Source organism: Pagrus major, chromosome 15 (genome assembly GCF_040436345.1).
Source record: "Pagrus major chromosome 15, Pma_NU_1.0".
Lineage (NCBI taxonomy): Eukaryota > Metazoa > Chordata > Actinopteri > Spariformes > Sparidae > Pagrus > Pagrus major.
The window spans coordinates 21929998-21952655 of NC_133229.1; the positions used below are offsets into that span (position 1 = coordinate 21929998).

Genomic DNA, 22658 nt, shown 5'->3' on the forward strand with positions numbered 1-22658 from the left:
AAATGCACATCATCTACCTGCTCTTTGTTGCTCTCACTTCATGAGGTGAAGTAAAAAGTCATTTTTTAGTTCATAAGTGGCCGTGATAAGTTGAAAGCAGAATCGGAAATGCACTTTTTTATATCACTGGCAAGAGTGCATCCTTCTCATTGTCATATGTTCTCTTCGAGACTTTTTGAAGCTGCTGTATTCAATGAGTCTGCAGATTTCACTCTGCCCTTCCCGATCTCCTCCCACAATAACACAGAGTGGATAGAGAATAACTCTGCCTGCAGTTTACCTGATAGAAGTCTCTTCTCCAAGAAAACACGTTGTGTTTAAAAGCTATGTATAGGAAATTTGGAGTAAACAAATGTGGGAATGAAGGAAAACAGGAAAAAATGTGATCGTTGAGTGTTTTCATTTTCACGGTACAGTTGTATTATTGCATTTTCCCCGAGTGATTTCATTTTGATAGAGAAATGAACTCTCTTCATCTCATTTCTTCTCCCCATTTTCCCCTTTCTCATTTGTCTTCCTCCCCGTCTCTTCTAAATTTTTCAGATTATTATTGTTTTACTCTCTTTTTCTGACAGAGTAAATTGAATCTAGCCTTGTGTTGCTTATCAGAGGTTAGAGTGACGGGCCGGCGCCATGTCGGCTCAGGCCCAGCTCATCTCTGGCATATCAGGACAGATAAGAGGTCTCTTGTCTTGACTAATTTAAATGGCCGGCTTATTTTTCGCTGTGTTTCCTGGTGATTGGAGATAACGCAACCGGCACCCTTCCAGCCTTTTCCTCTGGGTTGGAGGACACATAGTGGAGCATAAAAAAATAGAAGGGCCTAGACCTCTGCCAAGGCCAATAGTTCACTCCTCTGTGTTATGCAAATCTGCAACTGTCACCACCATATATGTCTGGAAATATTTCCCAAACTATTAGAGGGTGTAGGATTAAGAGGGATCTAATGGCAGAAATGGAATATATTATTCATAATTATGTTTAATCACCTGAAACTAAGAATGGTTGTGTTGTCACTGTCACTGGCTTTAGACAGGGCCTTACATGGTTTTAGTGGCCTCTGTAGGGCTTGGTGAGATAAGTGGCATTTAGTTGGTTGTAATCTGCACCCACACCCCTAGATGCCATTAAATCCTACACCCTGGATCATTGATATTATGTCAAAACAGAGCCCTTTTCACACATTTACTGTAACTCTGGCTTTATCCAGAGTTTATCCAGAGGAGCTGTATGTGTGAACACAAACGTCTGCATTATTTGCCCCGACTTTATCCTGCCAGCTCATATGTATCCATATTGCGGACACATCCACATACATGTAGTATTGATATCAAGGCAAATACAATCATTACGGAGCAGTCTGTGGCCTCCTACCTAGGCGCCGGTGTCTCACCCAAATCATACAGAGTATTTTCAATGTGTGTGAACACGGACGATATCTTGTTGTGTGCTGCATGAGTGTACAACAAATGTGGACAATATCCCGATCTGATTCTCTGGATACGTCTGGAGTTCATATTTGAGAGGGGCTTATGATCGTGCCTTTTCATCTCCGCTGTGCATTTATTACATTTCTGAAAAACAGAAAAGACTTTATTATCATGTGCATATGTATTAATATCAAATGCTCAGACTGAAATAAAATCATTACCATGGCAGCTTCTTAGAAAAGGCAGTTGTAACAAAAACTGAGAATGAAAAGATTCTTGATTGGGTAAAATTTAAATTTGCATGTAGAACAATTGTGGCAGTGGTGCAGTTGTGAAGTTTGAAACCACTATCTGAACCCTATAGCTCCATAATGACTGCTTTTTGTCTGAAGTTTGTGCAACTACATGTGTCGCCTACCACAGAGGTTACTCGTACCGATGAATGTGGATTCATAATACTTCTAAAAATGGCTGTATTTGTCCTGACTACTATCTACTGAATTCTGAGATGTATGGCATTTGTTCTGCCAAGGCTAAATGCCTTATCTCACAATGTTAATGACAGTGAAAAATAAATCTTGGATCCACTCCAAAATTTAATAGCTTCTCCCTTAGCCCATGCTACACCTTTTCCGCCAAGTTAAATGAAAATGGGACAGTAGTTTCTTGGTAATCCTGCTGAAATCAGACAATCAAACCGAACCGAAAACATGACCTCCTTGGCTGAGGCAATTATAATAAACATGAAAAATAAACCTGTAGTGTATTCAGTCGTATAAACACAATATGATCACCTATGCAGGCAGATTTATTGAAAACGTATGCATTACATTTAGTGAGAATAACAGTAGGTGCAGTAGACTGTGACATATTCCCCACACGGGCGTGCTGCTCAGTCTTGTCAATCCACTCAGTGAGTCACACAAAGGACTGTGGGTCAATATGAAGCTCGGTAGCATGATGGGCTTGTCGATACATAAGCACCTGTCGGACTACAGGGGAAAAGGACAAGCAGAATAGCAGAAACCAGCTCAAACTACGGCTCCACGTCCAGAATGATAAAGTTTCATGAAAGAGAACCGATGGCTTTCTATAAGATTTTTAGGAGCTACTATAATTGAGACAGTTATGGCGCTATGAATCCAGGGCTATTTAACTTCCATCCCTTTGTCGTTTTCAAGTGGTCATTGGCATTTAGTCAGCCCCATTACAGATGATTATTTTACGGTATTGAGCATCATAAGCGTTAACTGAATAGCGGTCCTGTTATTGGTGTGACTTTTTAAACGGGATATTCCAAAATCTCATTAGTTCGACATTATCCATTGTGCCTGTAGGATAAAAACAAAGCATACATCTTATGTTATAGAAGGAAACAGCTTGAAGGTTTTGATCTCACCTTCAGTAGGTGCGCTCCTGGTGGCTGATTGCCATGCATATTTATAGGGAGACTATCTTAAACTTAAATCCTCAATGAGCTGACACATCAAAGAAATAAGCTTGGAAAGTCTTTTTTGAAGAGATTTGGCATCATGCAACAAAAGTCAGTTTCTCTTTCATGTATCATATCGCATATTTTTCATATAATTCACCCCTCCTGAGTTGAGGGATGCATCCCGCGCCAGCGTCACGTCCTTGAAAATCTCACATCACATGTTGTGGTATGATTTTTCTCAGAGGAAGATACCTGTGTAATGCGTTAACACTTAAGGCAATTATTCATTCGCAAATGACATTTTCAAAGCCGATAATCAAATACACAGTATGTGCAACGAAGCGTGCCTCGTTCATATGCAGGCAGTGTGGCTTTGCTGTATGTATTGTTTGTGACCTTCCCGGTGGCGTGTTGGTGTGCAAACCTCTGTGAAGTAGAAGTGTTCCTCTTTAGTGTTCTTCAGTTTACAGAGCAGAGATTGCTCAGTGTTTTTCCACCGAGGACGAAGCTGCTCATGGAGAAAATAGTCCCCTGTGAAGCAGGCAACGCAGACTGACATTTTGCCCCTACGCACACACACGGACACAAACACACAGGCTGGACACGGTCGCACACATCAGCATACACAGATGAACAACTAGACTAGCTATTACAATTAGGTTGCGCAGTGCTTGCCTAAGGAATCGTACTCATTATGCACATATGGCTCAAGATCCACTGTCACATCAACAAAACATCTTATTTCACATTTTTCTGAGCAAATTGCAGTGCAGCAAAAACATGTAAATAAATACTGCACAACCCTATATTATATTTACAATGAACAGCTTCAAGAACAACTGATCTCCATATCGTTGACACGCACACAGTGATGAGATAAAGGAAGCATATTTCATGAGTGACATCCCGCATGGGGAAAAAACTGTTTATATACACCCACACAAGCTGGCAGGTTATAAACATGATTCACCAGCAGTCTGCAGTGAAGCTATACATAGCAATTCGGTGTAACTTATAAGACCGAGAGAGTATTTGGAGTTACAGGCTCTGCAGAGGGTTTGTGAAAAACAAAATATTTAATATATTCTTCTGAAGTTTTTGTAACCTTCTTTCATTGCCTCACACACTTCCGTTTCATTCACAGTTGAGAGCCTTTTGTTGGTGCCTTTGTGTATCTGTAGTAATTGTTGTTTTTGCCTAATCGTTTGCCCCCGCGAATGGTGTCAGCGACAGAGATTTATGTTTGTTCATTTTGTTTTACGCATCAATCCCTGCTGGTAGCCAAATAGAACATCATATGAATACAAAATCTTGCTTTTTAAAAAACGTAAAGGACATTATGCTGAGTGTTTTGGCTCTGATATTTCCAGGCCCAAGCCCAACTACCCGTGTCCAATCAAGTAAAAGAGCAAAGGAGCCTCAATATTTCATGAAACTCTAGTTCAAAGTTAAGTGCAGGACTTGTGATGAAATCTTGAAGCTTAAAAATATCTCTACTCCTGTTCACAGTTTTGATCTCTGGTTCCTTTTTTTTCGACTTGATAGTGAATGAAATGTCCAGATCCATCTTCTCGAGGGCCAACAGTCTTTCAACATTTTGTATAAACCTTCCCTCACTGATGAAAGGGAGTCATATAAGCTGCCTATTAGGATTCAGCAGGATGTAATTGTGCCAGGATGAGACATGCGTGCCTCTCCTAGTCAGAAATAACCTAGTTTGAACTCAAGTTCTGAGTGCTTCGCAGAATTTGCATGTATACAAATAGTTTTGCAAAGTTTTCAAAAACATTTAATACATGGTTGTATTTAAAAATATGTTTTATCTTAAGTGATCTGAATTTAATAGAAATAGTAGCAAAATAATGCGATACATCCTGTTAATCAGACGACACAATAATCTAAAATGAAAATCTTGGACAAAAACAACAAATGTACACACATTTTCAATTAAGTAATGTAATAAAACTAAAAAAAAAAATGCTATTTTCATACGTTGTAAAAGCTTACTGCTAATCCCGGTGTGTGAGGAGTACAGCGTGTTTCTGTGGGAAAGTATCTTGAGGTGCAGACTGAGGTGTGCAGTGGCCAGAAGAGCCTGTTGTTTGGCCTTGGGCCACCATTCTTGTCCTGTCAGCCCAAATCTCATAGACCACTCCAAACGATGTGTCAGGTCCTCGAGAATCCTTGTCCGGCTCGCAGCGCTGATTAAGAATTGAACAAACATCAGCCTCACAACCTGAGACATAGCTCAAAAAGTTGACAGTGTGGAATGAGACTTTTAAAGATGTTTGAGATGAGTTTAGATGAGAGAAACAAACTCAAACTGGTGCACAACATGTATGAAATTTTGTCTGTGTGTTTGGTTTTTATTCAATTTTTACATAAGCAGTCCTAATAATTTAATGACGTACTTGTGTTCCTTCCTCTTCTGGCATCCATCATCATCATCATCATCATTATTCTCATCAGCCTTCACCACCATCTCCACCTCCGTCTGTATGATTACTGGTAAAGTATCCTGTAGATTGCTTGTGTGACAATGCATTGCTTGATTAGAGGCTCCAAATAGTGTGCTAGTTGAAGATGCTTGTTGTCTTGGTAACCAGCTCAGGCGTTGATGTAAATATTGGCTACTCAGCGCTGAGTGTAGCTCACTCACTTGGTTGTCCTTCTACACAGTATTCATACTTTATTGGTGATAGAAGTATTGATGAGGTGTTTGGCACTCTCTCAGAGACCTGTTCCATTTCTCCACTGTATCTATTTTCCTCATGTATATGATTTTTCTTTCTCCCCATTAGCTGGCGTCTTGGGACTCCACTCGTGGTTTGAATGGTAGCCTGAAGGAGAATCGGATAGAGAGCGGGATGCAGGGGGTGACGCTCAAGATTGTAACATTACTGGTAAGTTGTGGGAGTACACTGAATCTATTAACACATGACCTGAGTAGGCAAATATCTAAGTAAAAAAGCAAACACCATAGTGTAGAGGCAAACACATCAACACAGATAATGAGGTTGTTCTTCACACCCACAGATTAAGTGATTGTTTCTCTGTGAAATACACAAATAGAATACTGTAAATTCTCATCTTAAAAGAAAAACAAACTACTTTTGATTAATGCTACTTTGCCTTGCTTTAACCGTTTTAATGGCACTCAACATTCCCTGCAGATGTTTCAGAATAAAACAACGACTTGCATCAAAAGCATAAGGCAGCAAGCACACAGAACAGACAGTAGGAGGCTTTTTTTTTGTTTTACAAAACATGGGATATAATGTCCTGTCTCTAATAAAAGCCTGTGCAGTGTGTTGAATATGCAACCACGCCGATAGATGCCACTTAATCCTTCACAAAGGTTTTTTTAAGGTTTTTATATCATTCTGTAGCTTCCCATTAGTGTTCCTTATATGTTCAAATTATAAAATCAAAATTATGGTCAAGGTACCAATGTTTTAGCTTTAAAATGCAATTTTTCCCAGTCTGCGTGAAGGTGTGTGCTGAACTAAAGACAGGCTTGTCTTGAGCAGTGGTGAAAGGAGCAGCTGTACATACTCCCTGCAGTGTTACTGAAGGAAAGCCACTCTGCTAATTCAGTAGTGAACATATTTCATTTCCTATAAATTCTCCACAAATGTTTTAACCTTTATTTAGTCAGCAAAGTTTCACTTTTCAGGAATGCTCTGGTCACAATCACCTAGTCACACACATTCATGGAAGCTGTCTGGTACAACCGCAGTCTGATCTGCTGGTCACTGAGCAGCTCCACAGTAGAAGTTGAGGTTAAGGGCCTTGCTCAAGGGCACCTCAGTGGTGGTTATGAGGGAGAGGCAAGAGCTGCCTTTCACTTTCCCCATCCAGATTTATCCTGCCGGTCTGGATTGAACCAGTGGCCCTCCGGTCACAAGGTCGCTTCTCTGACCTTAAGGCCCCCCCACTGCCCCACAAAAAGTCCCCCAGCTATTTCAAAATGTTTTCACCCGCGCTAACGTAACCAAAGTCTCTCTTATATCGTCCATGACTGAAATGACTCCTGAAACCGCTGAAAGCCAACGCAATCACACAGTGAAATAAAGCAGAAAGTACAAAGAGGGACACAGGAGGGAAACTAAACCTCAGACCACAGGGATTCAAAATTACTGAGAGCTGAACACACAGTGACTTTTAGAAAAATGCCTTTCTCTTTGGGCTAGACAATCGCAAAACACACCATTAAACTGGCAATGAAAAAGCCAAGTGTGGCGCGGTTTGCCTTGCAAAAGTGCAAGCGGAAAAAAGCCCCACTAGACCTCTTCTGATACATTTTACACTGTTTGGTCACACTCACATGGAAGAGGGAATTTTAAGTCTTTTCCATCCAGGCCAGTGAATCTAAAGCAGGAGGCTGGTAAAAATCAACCTACATTGCAGCAGCTGTTCTTCAGGGAACTTCACCAATTCCAGCAACTGAAGTCTCTCCCTTCTCCTCCCCCCCGCTTCATTTTTCTTCTTCTCCACACATGATTTACCTGCACCATATTTATTCACATAAGTTCTGCTCAGCTGTCCTCTGGCAGTGTCACTTAATCAAGTCATTTGCTTCTGCCCACTTTGCCACCCTCCTCTCTCTCTTCCCTGTCCTGCTTCCAGTCTTCTTCAGCTCTCTTAACTCCTCCTTCACCCATTTAATTCTGCCCTGACACTTCCAGCCCATAAAGAAGAACCACGGTGGAGTGCAATAAATTCAGAATGGCAATTTCAACGTTGATGAACCATAGCAGTTGCCATCGGGCCATGTGTTACAGGTCAACAGCTGCTGAGGAAACTATTTTATTAAGATGAAGTTTAACTTGGATCACCTTAGAAGCTCTTCATAAAGGTGTCAACCCAAAGTTCTTATGATGACTGAATGTGTCCTCGCCTCGGTCGCCAAACTGGCCCAGAGGAGATTATAGTGTATCTTGATAAATGACATGCCTGTGATTAAGTACACATACTCTACTCTTTTCCAGTTTGAGGAGAGTTCGAGGATAAATTGCAGGCTTAGAAATGAAATCCACACACATTCACACTTCTCTGCATTATCACTGTCAGTGATGTTGTGTCTTGAAACTCCTTTCACCAGTTGTACAATGTTTATTCAAACAGGAAGAGCCTTTTGTGATGGTGGCAGAGAATATTCTGGGCCAACCCAAAAGATACAAAGGTTTCTCGATTGATGTCCTGGACGCCCTGGCCAAGATCCTGGGCTTCAAGTATGACATATACCAAGTTGGAGATGGGAAATACGGCTCAGCGCTCCCTAATGGATCCTGGAATGGCATGATTGGAGAACTCATTGGCAAGGTTGGTGTGTTTGCTTTTTATCTCAGTCGATCAATGTCCAGATTTCACTCCAAATCATTTTTTCTGGGAGTCAGGCCACATTGTCTTGTTTTGAAATTGGAGCCCAATTATAAGGCTCAGTAAAGTGGAAAAGATTAGAAAAACAGTGTATGGGCCAACACCCTCTATCTGCAAATCAGTTTTCTCCAGTGAATGATATCAAAGATTGATTGAACTGGGTCAGTTTTTCGGCTTTTTGGAGGGACACTGATAAAGTTTTGAGAACTTTACAAAAGCCATAATGATGGCCCATGTTTCTGTTGATGTTTTGATTTCTGTAAGGCACATGCACTCTCGCCCTGCAATCTTGACACTTACAAGAGAGAGCAGTGCAGCTGAACAATGACAGATTACAATGTGGTGCTAAAAACAGCAATCCCAGTATGATTACTCCCTCTAGTTCCTGCACGGGTTCACTAAAATGTCTGTAAGCGACTGATGTTTTCTCTTAGAAAGAAATAGACTTTGCAGCTCTTGAAACAAAAGTTATGTTTGCTCAGTGAAACCATATTACATTTACTGATGGCTGATCACCATTTTTTCTACATAAAATAGCAAGATAATGATACAGATTCATTTTTATTTATTAGTACGAAAGCCCTCCCGGATTCGAACCCCCACGAAGACCTAATGATCTCCCGTGTTGCATCAAAGTCAAGAGAGTTGTGGGTAGACGACAGAGTAGTTACATGAGGCCATGCAAAGTTTGGTCTAATAATTTTGAAAGATCATTATGTCAGAAAATCAGTGTAAAATCAGTATTTCCTCCTGCTGAGAGCATGAAGGTGCACATGGAAATTATCTGTCTGAGTAGAGTAAAAAGTATTACCAAAAAATAAAAAAAACAAGTTTCTTGGAGATTAAATACACTGGATTCTCTTTAAACGTCAAACAACATCCTGAAACAGATTTTGTTGTTTTAAAAAGTTACTCAAATTAAAAAAATATGACTCTATCCACAGCGAGCTGATTTGGCCATATCAGCTATCACTATCACACCGGAGCGCGAGAGTGTGGTGGATTTCAGCAAGCGCTACCTGGACTATTCAGTGGGAATCCTGATGCGCAAGTCCGAGGAGAAGATCAACATTTTCTCATTGTTGGCACCATTTGACCTGGCAGTGTGGGCGTGCATTGCTGCAGCCATCCCGGTTGTGGGCATCATGATCTTCCTGCTCAGGCGCATCCAGGCAGTGCGCTGCCAGAACAATACAGGAGGGCATCCACCACCTACTGTCTCTACTTCGCTTCAGAGTGCCATCTGGATAGTCTATGGTGCTTTTGTGCAACAAGGTGGGTGATACGGTTTGAGTCTGGCCTTCACAACATGCATGGACAGCAGTTACAAATCATGTGTTTATCATATTGCAGGGCCAAAGCGAGACAGGTTTCCATTCCACAAAATAATACATATTAGTTAACACTTTTCTGTTCAAAGATGTATTAAATGAGCTTTAGCGGTACTTCGTTGGACACCAAGTGCCATCCACGCAGTTCTTCATCCATGCAAAACCCTAAAGTTAAGCAGAACATAAAGGAAGCAAAAACACTGGAAACTACTTCAAGGGATTAAGGACACAGGATTAAAATAAAAATTCCAATCAATGAAATGCATATGTGGATGTCAGTATACTATACAAGTAAATGCTGATTCAGTGGTGAGTCAGTTTGAGGCACAACGCCCACCGTAGCATTTTCTAAAGGTGCCCTTGTCAAGGAGAACATCCCATCTTTAGGTCTGGTGGAGATCCAGGTATGTCCGGTTTGGATAAATGACTACTTCAGCAACTGATGTTAAAACCTGTACTGCATTTATCAAAGTCTGGCACGCTGCCTTTTTTAACCCAACACCCACTATTTTTCAAGAGAAGCTAAATTCCACATCTTTTCTCCTCCTCTTTTTTTTTTCCTCCTCGTTTCTGGCTCGCGTTCCAACGTTGCCATTTTTTGTTTCACTCAAGTGGATTGCAATATTTCTCGGGATGACGTAGGTCACTTTGATGTGAATCTGACTGCTGATGCATAGTGTGCCATTGTCAGAGAGCATAAACTTGGCAACCGTATCCCCTCCGATGATTTCATAATGATATACCGACACTTAGCTGCGCTTTGTTGTATGTTCAGTGCAGATTACTCTATCCACCCACGGACACGCTGACTTTCCTCCCTGCCTTTTTCAAACAAGGACTGTCCTTCTTTTGTTCCATAATAAGGTCAGGGAGAGGTAAGGAATAATCTAAAACTGTCGAGGAGAAGTGATGAAAATAACACTTTTTCCTTATGATGAGAGAGTTTCATCAATTTGTTTCAAAGATGAAAGAGACTGCACCACAGTGGAAGGTAAGATCCAGTAAAGGTTCAAGATGCACATTTCACATTCACTGACCTTAAGAAATCAGTCAAAGCCATTTATAATAAAAATGACTGATGCCGGAGTGCTATGCATCTGACAAGGCCTTCAGTTTTTTTCCCCCAAACTGTCCTAAGGGCGCAGCTGTGTTGATTGTGACACTTTCGGACAAATATGTTTTCATTACATTTCACACTCCTGAATCATTCAGATGACATTTCTATGGCTTTACGCTTCAAAATTAGAATGTGTGATGGCATTTTTCTCATGCACCTCGTAAGCTGTTGGATATTTGGAGGGGAAGAGTCAGTATGACAGAGGAGAAAGTAAAGATATAAAAAGCTAATGTGACAAACCCGTCTTTTTTCCTCAAAGAAAACAAGAAAGGGCAAAGGATTAAAGACATGAAGGAAAGAATGATAACAAGATAGAATGAAGAATGAATATTAATGAGTGCTGCGGCCTTTGAAAAAAATGGATTGGGATGTGTAATAGAATATAAAAGTGTGCAAGTAACATTTCAGGTTAGATGGGTTTGAATTCACTAAGTTCTTAGAAAAATATGTGATGAAACTTAAAAAATCTACTTATTCATAAAGTCAGCTGCTCCAGTGTTACAATCAAATATAAGTATGACCACTGACAGCAACTCTAACACAAAATGGTTGGTATTTTAAAGTCATTCAACCACTAATGTGTGTAAGTTTCAGTAGAAGATTGTCCAATACTCGCTAGTTCATATACATTTTTAATAAAAAGGATCTCATTTTCCTTAAAATAAATTGCTAGAGAAAAGAAAAGGGTTGAAACATGGAAACATGGTGTCACTTGATAATTTTTATCATATCTTTTTACACAAGCGTAATGACACTGTCATCCCTTTGAGATGATAAAGTATGATTATATTGTACCAGAAACAATCCATTCCTTTACCAGACACACGCTAGTATTGTTGGCATCTGTTTTTTCAAGTTGACTAATCTCCTAATAGCTTGTTTGAAATGCAGGAAATAATTAAAGTCACGTAAAACATAAGGTTTTTTAGATTAAACGCCTTTATTTTCTTGGCTCTCGTATAATATAAAGACTAATTGTAGACCTGATAACAATAAAACACGCCCACACTTTTTGGCAACATTACCCATTATTCACTAAATGTATGACATATAAAAACGTTGCTCAAAAGAGATTGCAGTGCATATTAGGGATAAGAGACAGCTGCATTAGATTCTGTGCGGTGATAACTAATGTGATGCTGTGCAGTACGTAGTGAAAGATGTTGATGTGTACCTTTTTGTTTTTACCTGCTCCTCCACAGGCAGCGACTCCATCCTGGGATCAGTGGCTCTGCGTATCGTCATGGGCAGCTGGTGGCTCTTCACCCTCATTGTGTGTTCGTCCTACACAGCTAACCTGGCTGCCTACCTCACCGTGTCACGCATGGACAATGCTGTCCGGTAAGGCACACTACCTTCATTTATCATTTTCTTTCACGTTGGTTTAACTCAGTCAAATGCACGTGATTCCCTTCTTGTGGAGCTTCAACACAACAGGGGATTTTCTGTATACACTTACAGTAATGAGCTGTTATTCTGTGGTATTTTATCTTGAATGTCAGAAGCACAGAGGCTGTAATTTCTTTCTTAATGTTAGGATTCGTACTGTGTGAATAATACATTCTGTAATCGAAATACACATAAATATTAATGATGTCCAAGGGATGTTTTCCCTGATGTTTCAGCCCTGATTTAATTTAGTATCTCCAATTCCAAGTCCAATTTCATATGTATATTTAGCTAAATATTGTTTAAATATGTATCTAACATACTGAAATAATTAATTTAGCCTTCTAAATTTGATACACAAGCTTCTGAATACTGAAGATCCTAGGACAAAACTATAAAGTTGAAGTCCTTTGTTGTTGGTGGTTGCTGCTCTGAGAAAAATTGCCTGGTTGTCCTTGTGACAGCTGCGGCAACAAATATACCACTTGGAGGAAGGGAGGGAGGAAGTTGTCTGTTTCCACTTTAAGTAAGATTTTGAATGCAGGACATTGACTTTTACTACTTTAGTAAAAGATTTGAGTGCTTTAAACATACGGTATGTTTAATAAATGCAGCAAAAGACAACGTTTTGACATTATCTTCATAAAAGTGCAGAGAGCTCCATACAGCATTTCTTATAACTTAACTTAAGAGAGTAAACAAATAGTCCAAAATAGTCAAAATAAATGAATAAATCTAAAATTTGTTCTGAAATTTTTTTTTGTTCTGAGTCCCTGTCCTCAGTTAATCGTCCCAGTTTAGCAGCAGCAGGTTGGGGTTTGGAAAGCCGAGCTGCTCAGCAGCTCCAGTGAGACGTTCTCTGTTCTTCTCATAAACTGCAGAGACATGACTGAAGACGCGCTCACTTGGGTCGTTATAGTTAACTGTACAGTTTATTGCTGCAAAAAAGTGCATTATTCAGGGACTCTGGCAGAAGAGTGACTCATTTGAATAGCGTTGCTTTCGCCTCCGTTGAGTGAAACCCTATAGGCTTTGACGTGGACATTTTCAGTGGTGTAACTGAGAAACTGGGCATGCTTGCTATCATAGAAGTAGATCATGGGATTGTGATTTTTTTTTGCGGGTTCAATAATATCTGCTGCCTTCCCTTTGACACGCAGCTCTGCTCGCTCATCACAGCTGCTCTTGACTCTGCAGCACGGTGACCTTTAGTGTCGATACGCTCTTACACGTAACGTGAAACCGATCAGATGCCGTGAGCGGGCAATGACCGAGACTACAGAGGCAGCCGCATCAGAGCTGAAGTAGTACATGTACATGAATTTAGTACGTAGTGATATAATAAATGATAATGATTCCGATAATTGTAAAAATTATAATTATCAGACCTGACAATCGGCCAGGCTGTAATCAGTCAGCCACTCGTATATATATTTGCAATCAGTGAAGTAACTGATGCACCTAAATATACTTGATGGTACAAGGACCCTGAACACTTGAAAGAGTACTCACAATGGACGGTTCTGAAAAAATATGATTAAAATTGATACCACAGAAGCAGAGATATCTTTTTCACTTCACACATTCTTCTTCCCTGTTTAAACCTGCTGCCTACATTACCCACAATGCAATCCAACTGCTGACACTTAAGTCAGGTATGATACCCTGCTGGCTGCCGATATAGCCTCGAGCCTCTAGCTTCAAACGGAGATGAGGAGCCAGTTTGTAGTCTTCAGCCCAAGCTGACACTGACTCAAGTGACACCACCGCACCAATTCATCAAATTTCTCACAGCTCCTTCTGGAGCCACAAAAAACTTTATACAACAATTTTTCACCTGAGTAGAACTTCCAAAGACCTGAGAACAGACTTTGATATGTAAAAAATGGTGGAGATCCCCTTTAAAACTTCTTTTCAGCCTTGAATGAATATGTGTATGTCTCTTGATGTATCGCCACTATAGAAAGGTCTTTGTAGAAACCCATTTAGGCGTTTCATATGTACAGAGTGTTTGGTGTGTTCGGTCTGTCTGCTTGCCTGTAATTTTTGACTGGCCGACTAACAACAAGCCTGTCCTCAGTCCAAATGCTATTTGTCAGTGAATCCAATTTGGTTTGCTGTCTCTCCCCAAAGAATGGGCAGAGAGGCATTTGATTGCATTGAGTCCGTCTTCTGTTGAGCAAATAGCCACATGTGGACATGTGAGGAGAGGGAGGGAATGCTAAGCAGGACACACACCTGTGAAGAGACCTTCAGGTTCGGTGTGTGTGTGTGTGTGTGTGTGTGTGTGTGTGTGTGTGTGTGTGTGTGTGTGTGTGTGTGTGTGTGTGTGTGTGTGTGTGTGTGTGTGTGTGTTTGTGTTTGGCAATTGTCGATTACAGTGACATTAATCTTTCTCGTATTACATTTGTTGCAGTTCGGGGAACAGAATCAACCTAACTGTAAATGATTGCTTTCAGGAGTTTGGGGAAAGAACACTGCAACCAAATTTTGAATTGGAACAATCGCATGCAGTACATGTACCTATCAGCTGTTCTCAGCGGTAACTACTTGATTGAGCTCGTAATTAATTGTGCCCAAAACCTAAAAGGATTTTATGCAATAAAACCTGAACAGTACGTACCGAAAACAAAATTATCCACAGAAACTGAAAACGAACGTTTTGTCTGCAGCAACATATGACACAAAATGTATTTTTTCCTTTACTTATGTACTGTATAAAGCTCAAGTAGGAATTAACTTTCTTTGTACTCCATGCTCCCCTGATATACATACAAAACGTGTTAAATTACCCAGCATCGGGTCTTAGTTACAGTAGTGCATTCGAGTTAACTCTGCTGCTACACTTACCAATTAAGTGTGTGTGTGTGTGTGTAAATTAGCTGTGTGAGGAAATACTCGACTAAATGCAAATTGAGCTTTGAACACATTTATGCACAATCTTTGACTATAACTTGGTCGTAGTTAATCTGAAATTGCTCTGACAGAAACAAAAAAGAATGGATTAAACAAATGGAAGGATAAGAATATTTTTTTTAAAAATTACTTTTGTTAAACTGAAATGAGATTTGTATGCCGGGGGTCACAACTGATTGGCAAAGTGCAGGGAAGTGATTGCTTCTTTTCATTACAGAGATAGAAGAAATAACACCTCGAGAATAGGAGTTCTTGACTTTTGATGATTGGCTACTTATTTCCAAAACTTGCTTGTGGTTCTCTTCCTGCCCACTTCATGTTTTCACAACACCCTTATAGAGACAATAAGTCCTGCCATTACCCATAATCAGAGTGGGAAACCATATGGCTGATTATTCCTCTTATAATGAAATCAATTTAAAAACAAATAAACAAAAGAAAGGGTAGGCATTTCCACATTAGACCATAGTTTGCCTGAATCTTAACCTCGGTTGGATTTTGTAGTTGTTATGCTTATTGGCAGGCTTTCTGTGAAAGAGCTGTGATGGAAACTCGCTGCCCTGCATAATTTTCACAGACACACCAAAATGGAAATATAGCTTTTTCTTCTGTTAGAATTGGAGTTCACCTCCTTTGAGCATGGCAACTGCTTTTTGCACTATTGTAGAACCACTGGAGAACACATGGTTGATAGGAAATTTACACAGGAGGGCTGGTCTTTGGTGAGGGGCCAGTGCTGCCTCTCTAATTGACCTGGGCATCATACTCAGTGTGTTAACATGCATTTAAATCAGATTTCTCCCCTACCCCAGGCCTTATTTTGACAGCGTGCAGCATGGCTTGCTAATTTGAGCTGTAGCAGTAAGAGAAGGCTGCTGATGTGTCTGTATTTTACATCATTGTCAGATATTAAGCTGTGGAAACCGACCTCTGCAGGCTACTTTGTCTTAGTTTCAGCTTCAGTCAGACTTGTATGGAATCATTAACCACGAGACTTAATCTCTCTGTAATTATGTCTTCTTCAATTCAGCTGCTGCTTTGCCTGTCTGCAGTCTTTAGTCGTCATGCACGTGTGGACTGTACTTGAATAAGGCAGATTGAAACTGGTTTTCCGTACACAGGGTGAAACCAAGTCTTGGCTGCCTCAGTTATGGTGGTCGAGGCAGACGGGCTGTTCTGTCTGAACCAAGGTTAAAGTGTGGAAGCAAAAGAACAGTGAGAATTTTGATTGCTGTTGCCAGTTTATTTATTTTTTTATCTTCCTCTCCAGATGAACCTTGAGTGTCAGATCATCTGAAAATGTAATTTCTCTTTTTATGTAGATGATAACCTTCACTTGAATTATATATCAAGTGACCAAAAGTCTACTAACTAAATGAAGAGCCTCACAGAAAATAGCAGAATTGCTCCAAATTGGCAAAAAAATGAAAATTCTTTCTGCTTTTGAAATGTTTGTAATAAAAGCAGTTATAGCAGTTTGTCCTCCAACACAAATCCAATGTCCAAACCTTGGAAAGACTCTGACAGATAAGACTTGAACTTTAAAAGCCAGACTCTGTAAGATGTCGTCCAGCTCCCTTCATTTCAAAAATATAAAATAAAATAAAAAAAGATTCTTGGAGAAATAAACTTTCCTCATTCTATTCAAGTCCATTACTGAAGCTGGTATACTGCCAAAAAACGGCAGCTTGGTTATTTTACTAAAGCCAAAAGAGACTACAGAGTGTACCCTACTTTTAAAGTTTATGTGAGCATGCATCCCACTGAGCGTGTGCTTTGTGTGCTTCTAAATGTGAGTGTGTAGGATACATTAATTTGGTGTTAAGGGAACAATTAACAACTTGTCTGAAAATAGTATGGTTACTTAAGCCATCATTTGCATATGAGAACATTTCTTTTAAACACCTCATGTCTTTTCTTTTTTCATGTTTGTTTGCCTTTACGAAACTCTTCCGCCCTGGGGGCATAGAGGTAGAACAGTCTGTCTCGCTAAAATGTTTTGTTGTGTTGTCCACCACACGGATTAATACTAATTAGGTAAACAGTCTGACTACACTCTGTTTGTGTTTTTACTCTTGCTGCTATGGCCAATTTCACATTTTTGAAGCCAGCCATTTAGTGCATTTGATTCCAACAAGAACACCTGACAGGAAATGAGTGACATGCACACATAAAAAGAAAAGAATCATCTTTACAAGCATGTTATAGCATTATAGCTGAAAGGAAAGGATTTGTTGGACAACTCTGTAATTGATCATGAACCAAAGTTTATGTTGCACTGCTTTGAGAAGGAAAAGGCAAACAAAGTGAAGTGCTTCAAATGGATGACAGATGTTCTCAGTACATCAGTGTTTACCTCAAATAGTCATTGTCTAATATTATCACCTGTAAGTGGTTTAATTTCACTAAATCTTTTATTTCTTTTAAAGTGTGCCACCATCTGTCTATTGTTTTGTTTTTTGGATTTTCTCGATGCAATGCAGGTACTTTCACCTCGGTTATTCTTTCTCTTTACTCCAGCTGGTGGATCTAAATATTCATAGTATTCACTCATCTCAGATCTATACTTCCACAGGTGTGGGTGGTCACATAAAAGTAAACTGTTGGATAAAATTAAAGCAGAATATTTTACTCTTTGCAGTAAAGCTTTTTTTTTTATCTGACAGAATAAACTGGAGACCATGCAATATCTAATCAGTTGTTTCCGTCTCTCTCGCGTGCTTTTTCTCTCCCAACAACCACTGCTACACCGTATAGGCTTCTAATTAAATGGTTGAATTAGTCCAACATCATCATCTTGAGATAAGCCATTCTATTCTCTGAGTTTTTAGGGAACTGGTGGGAAGACAATCTTAGTTATATAAATATTCTGGTGCCACTCTAAAATGGTGATTTTCTAAAGAAATACAGCAGACACACAGAGCAGCATGTCAAACATTTCTACCCCAAAATCTGTCAAGAAAAGCAGGTAATCTTCGGCGTAGATTGGCGTTCAAATTACATTGGAAGCAAACTCTAATTACGAGGACATTGGCATTCAGCAAATATGAAGCCGTACAAATTGGCTATAAACTCCACATATAAAATACAGCTGCTGCAAGGAGCCTCATTTCTTATAGCCCACATAGCATCTGCATAATAAGCATTTCAATCAGGAGAGACTGGTTCTCAGATATAAAGTATTGTTCCCGAAAAGTAAATTAGAGTTTGCTGCAGACTCTATTAGGGGCTAATGCCTAATCATGGGGATGTACCATCAACAGTCAGCACCTTAACCTCCTAACCTTGTCATCATTACTCTGAGTCTGGTTACCGTGGTGGTGTTGGGGAAAGCCGTGGTCGGGGGAAAGTGTTGGCAGCAGCAGCAGCAGAAGCAGCAGGCGGCACGGCGCGCTACAGGTGCAGCTAATTTGGTTGATAAAGAGCACGCTGATTAGTGATTTGCTCCAGTGTACATAAGAGAGGGAGTTGGAAGTTTTTAGGCTCACAGACTGAAAATGCTGTATATGAAAAGATAAAAGGACAGAGGCATAACGAGGTAATGAATAAGGGAAGAAAAGTTTGTTGGAAGTGTTGTTTTTTCTGATACTGACAGTGGATGGGCACCAAGGTCAGAAATGGTCAGATCTTACATAAACAGCAGTGTCATAATTTACTGGAGTGACTGAAATGCACACGTGTAATTACAACCGAAAATTGTAGTTCAATTGTCCAGTGTGAAACCCGAACCCTCCTAACTCAGTGATTTTTTGCATCATATGTGTAGAAAAATGAAACAAGGTTGAGAATTTAAAAGCTGACATACTGTAAGCAGTAACAGCTTTGCTGGCAGCAAACATAAACAACAGCCTGTGAATGTGAAAAAATAATGGTATAAAACAGCAACACGCTATCAGTTAAATCTAAATATGAATTAAAAGGCACAGTCTGTGATGCAAATAGAAATGAAAGTAAACCCCAGTGCAAAAATTTAAGATACTACTTTAGAACCTGATAGGCTGTATTTTAACACAGATTAAAGAAGGGGTTGGTATGATTGGCGAAATCAGGACGAGTAAACTAGATTCTTTACAATATCCAATAAAAAAGACTGCAATACATCAACAACATGTTAATTAAAAACATCCTCTTCAGTCTGAATCTTTTGTCATTTCCTGTTGGTCCAATCTCACTCTTCTATCAAATACTGTAGGTCGTTCCAGGACCTGTCCAGACAAGCGGACCTGGTTTACGGGACCGTGAGGGAGTCAGCTGTGTACGAGTATTTCCAGGCCAAAGGCACCAACCCTCTGGAGCAGGACAACACGTTCGCTGAGCTCTGGAAGACCATCAACAAGAACAACGGCTTTGAGCACTCTGTCTCCAGCCCATCAGAGGGAATCAAGAAGGTCAGTATTTCTCTTGCTTTTTACAAATAAAATGTCGTCAGAAGATACTTAACTCAATTTGCCTATTGGCGGGCCTCTATGCAATGTGCTGGGGATAACAAACAAAACTTCATATACTTTCACAGTAACATTTGATTTAACATTAATTTAACATTAGCTAATATTAAGAACAAACATGAGCCTAAGTCCAAAATGCATGCAACAAAAAGGGCAGGTAACAAAATGGCAAAAAGGAGAATCAAAAAACTAAAGAGTCATACAAATATGGAGGACAACCATAAAACCATGGGGAACAAATCAGGAACACAGGAAACATGAGAGGACCGGGGAACAGACACAGGAACGACAGCTGAGTTGGGCAATCAAAAAAGGCAGGATAAAACACAGAGACAGGAAATGGAAAGTAAAACATGACACATGAGGATAAATCTACCAAAATGAAACAGGAAACAACTAAACCAAAAGCCCAAACCATGACACATGGTCCAATCTTCAGCTTGTGGATGTATTTTGTGTTTTTTGTCTTGCAAATATGGCAGTGACTTTCGTCGAGTTTTGAAAAGTGTAACCACGTTTTCGACCACTTTCAGCACAGCATTACCCTGACTCATACACACAATCTGTAGTCTTGCTCTCACTGTACGTCTCCATATAGTTAGCACATCGATGCAGCAGTTAGCACTGTTAAACCCTCACAGCAAGAAGGTCCTGGGTTTGAATCCAAGCTGGTTGGAGCTTTCATCTTTCCTCCCACCATCAAAACATGTATAATAGGTGCGTTCTCTGGTCAGTGCTCTTGACCGAGGCACTGGCTTAGATCTCTGTCCACAGGTGCCATATGTTATCTGCCCAATGCTCCTCCAGGAGTATGATGGTATGTGATAAATCTCTCTTTTTCAGATATGCTCTCATGTTCCAAAATTTGACGTCGATTGATTTTTACGTGAGTCAGTTCTCGGAAGAACATAAGTCACTCAGTTCCCCCCTCAAAAGTACCAAGTTTGGTATCCACCCCTGACTGAAACTGAAATGAAAATGTAGTATAAGCTTCAGCTGAGAGGGAAATGAGTAATGAGAAACATAAGCTCAGCCTTGATGATAATTAACTGCAGCTTTTTTACTGTCACGCAGCCAGGTAAGAACAAAATTTAAGTTAGTTAAATAATTAGTCCCTGATTCACAGAGGCATGTGATAATTTTAATCTAGTGAATTGTATGGGGTTTTAATTTTTCTCTGAGACTTGGTGCGCTACTGAATAAATATTTTATGCACTGCCTCCTCTCTCTATCTTCCTTAAACACATACACTCACAAACAACACATGGAGGAATAATCCATAATTTAACAACTTTCAGTAGAGTGTAACATATGCATTTATCAATAAACTGCTTTAATATTTGTGCAGCTAATTGCTTTCCATGTAGCCGGTCCAGTTTTGCACAGATACGCACATCAATAGAAAACATTTTTTTAAATCCAAATCCAAACCTACTTGATGAGAGCAGCTGTTTAATTCAGTTACTTCTCAAAAAACTGTATTTGCGTCGTCGTAACTTGAGTTTCATACTTTGATGGTAATGTGACATCTCCGTTATATGTATATTTATTAAAGGTTAGTGAACTTGAGAGCCCTGTGTAGTCCTAATGAGATGTGAGGTGAAAAGGGCTGCCGGGTTGTTTTTGTTGAGAGCGCAGTGTTACTCTGGAAGCACGTAGCATGTAAGGACACCACAGGGAAGAAAGCCAGAGAAGTGCGTGCAACAAAAAAAAAGAAAAAGAAAAACACAAACCGAATTCCAGAAGGATTTCAGACTGATTTTCAGCTGCGGTTGTTCTACATGCTCTCCACAGTGTGCGCTTGAGGCTACAGCACATGATCTGTGTCTCTGAAAATATGCTACACGCAGAGGAAAGCAAAGCGTGGAGAAAAAAAAAGGAGATGCAACTATTTTCATCATCTTTGTGAAGGACTCCAATATTGTGCATGTTATTCAATGTGTACTCTGAGTGGGGAAAAATGTTCATGCTATTTTCTCTGCAAATATTTAGCTCTAGTGTTTGTTCTACTCATTGCTTCTTGCCAGTGAAGGGTCTTCCTGTGCACCACGCTCACACCAACACAGGAATGTGGTTCAAGGAAAAAGCATCTTTCATCCAGTTTGTTGTAATTCTTTACTGATACTTGCATATAGGGACTTAAAACAGGGTAGGATGTAAGAAGGTAAAAGTTCACAAGTGGGCAGATTCAACCATGAAGTAATCTGATTTTTATACCGTAAAACAGAAACAAACATTATTCACCTGACTTTACTGTGGATATCTTAAGGATCATCTTCAGGTGCGTCTTTAAGAGTATAGTTTTGTTTGTTTTTGTGCACCATATGTCGTTGTATAGTATAGAGTGTTTGTCTATAAAATACAATCTTTGTCTCTGATGACAGAAATAAAACTGAAAAACACATTAAAGTAGGTTTCGCAGCTAAGCTTGTGCCACTCCACTTTAATGTATTATGTCTTTTGCTCTGGGACCTTTCGTTGAACTATCCAGACAAAGCGAGAGTCGTACGCCTTTCTGTGGGACATGGCGGTGGTAGAGTACGCTGCTCTGACAGACGACGACTGCACACTGACTGTAGCAGGAAACAGCCTGAGCACCAGAGGCTACGGCATGGCCCTGCAGCACGGCAGTCCTTACAGAGACCTCTTCTCTCAGAAGTACGTATATTGATCTATATACTGTGTATTGGTATGTGTTAATGTGCATTGATATTGGCTTAATTAATTCTACTTGAATTTCTGGATATTGGCATTATCCAACCTGCAAACTATTTGAAATCATTAAAGAAAAAAACTCCTGGACTCATTCTCAAGAGTCCACCATAGTTTTTTTTTTTCTTATGTAGCATAATGGGACTACAAAATGTAAATGTTCCAGGTCTGAAAAATGAAGCCAGTGTGGAAGTGCCTCAAGCCTGTTTCTGTCTAAGGGCTTGCAGGGGTATAACTCCACTGGTTTTGAAAACAAGTCTGATAGTATGTAAGCTTATGAGAAAATGTCCCTATATCTCACTTGATTAATAACCTCAGTAAACAGTTTTTTTCAGGTACTTTCAAGTCTTTCTTCAATACAATGTGATTTTCATCTTGTAAATGATGGTCTTGTGTAGAGTAAAACAGACATTAAAGCAGGGTATGCTTTAAGGGGTGACAACCTTGTGACAAGTCGACACCATGTCAAGTCCTTGGACTCTCAGTCAGATTCAATCAGTA

At 39.9% G+C, this 22658-nt stretch overlaps 1 protein-coding gene across 1 annotated transcript in view; it reads left to right on the top strand.

Annotated features, from left to right (window-relative positions):
* Positions 1–22658, top strand: part of grid1a (glutamate receptor, ionotropic, delta 1a) — a 244883-nt gene that overhangs the window by 216244 nt on the left and 5981 nt on the right. The window contains exons 9-14 of the mRNA XM_073482243.1: positions 5667–5768; positions 7993–8190; positions 9192–9526; positions 11902–12036; positions 19193–19388; positions 21937–22103. Of these exons, the coding sequence (XP_073338344.1) occupies positions 5667–5768; positions 7993–8190; positions 9192–9526; positions 11902–12036; positions 19193–19388; positions 21937–22103 (1133 nt within the window). The remainder of the gene's footprint in view (positions 1–5666; positions 5769–7992; positions 8191–9191; positions 9527–11901; positions 12037–19192; positions 19389–21936; positions 22104–22658) is intronic.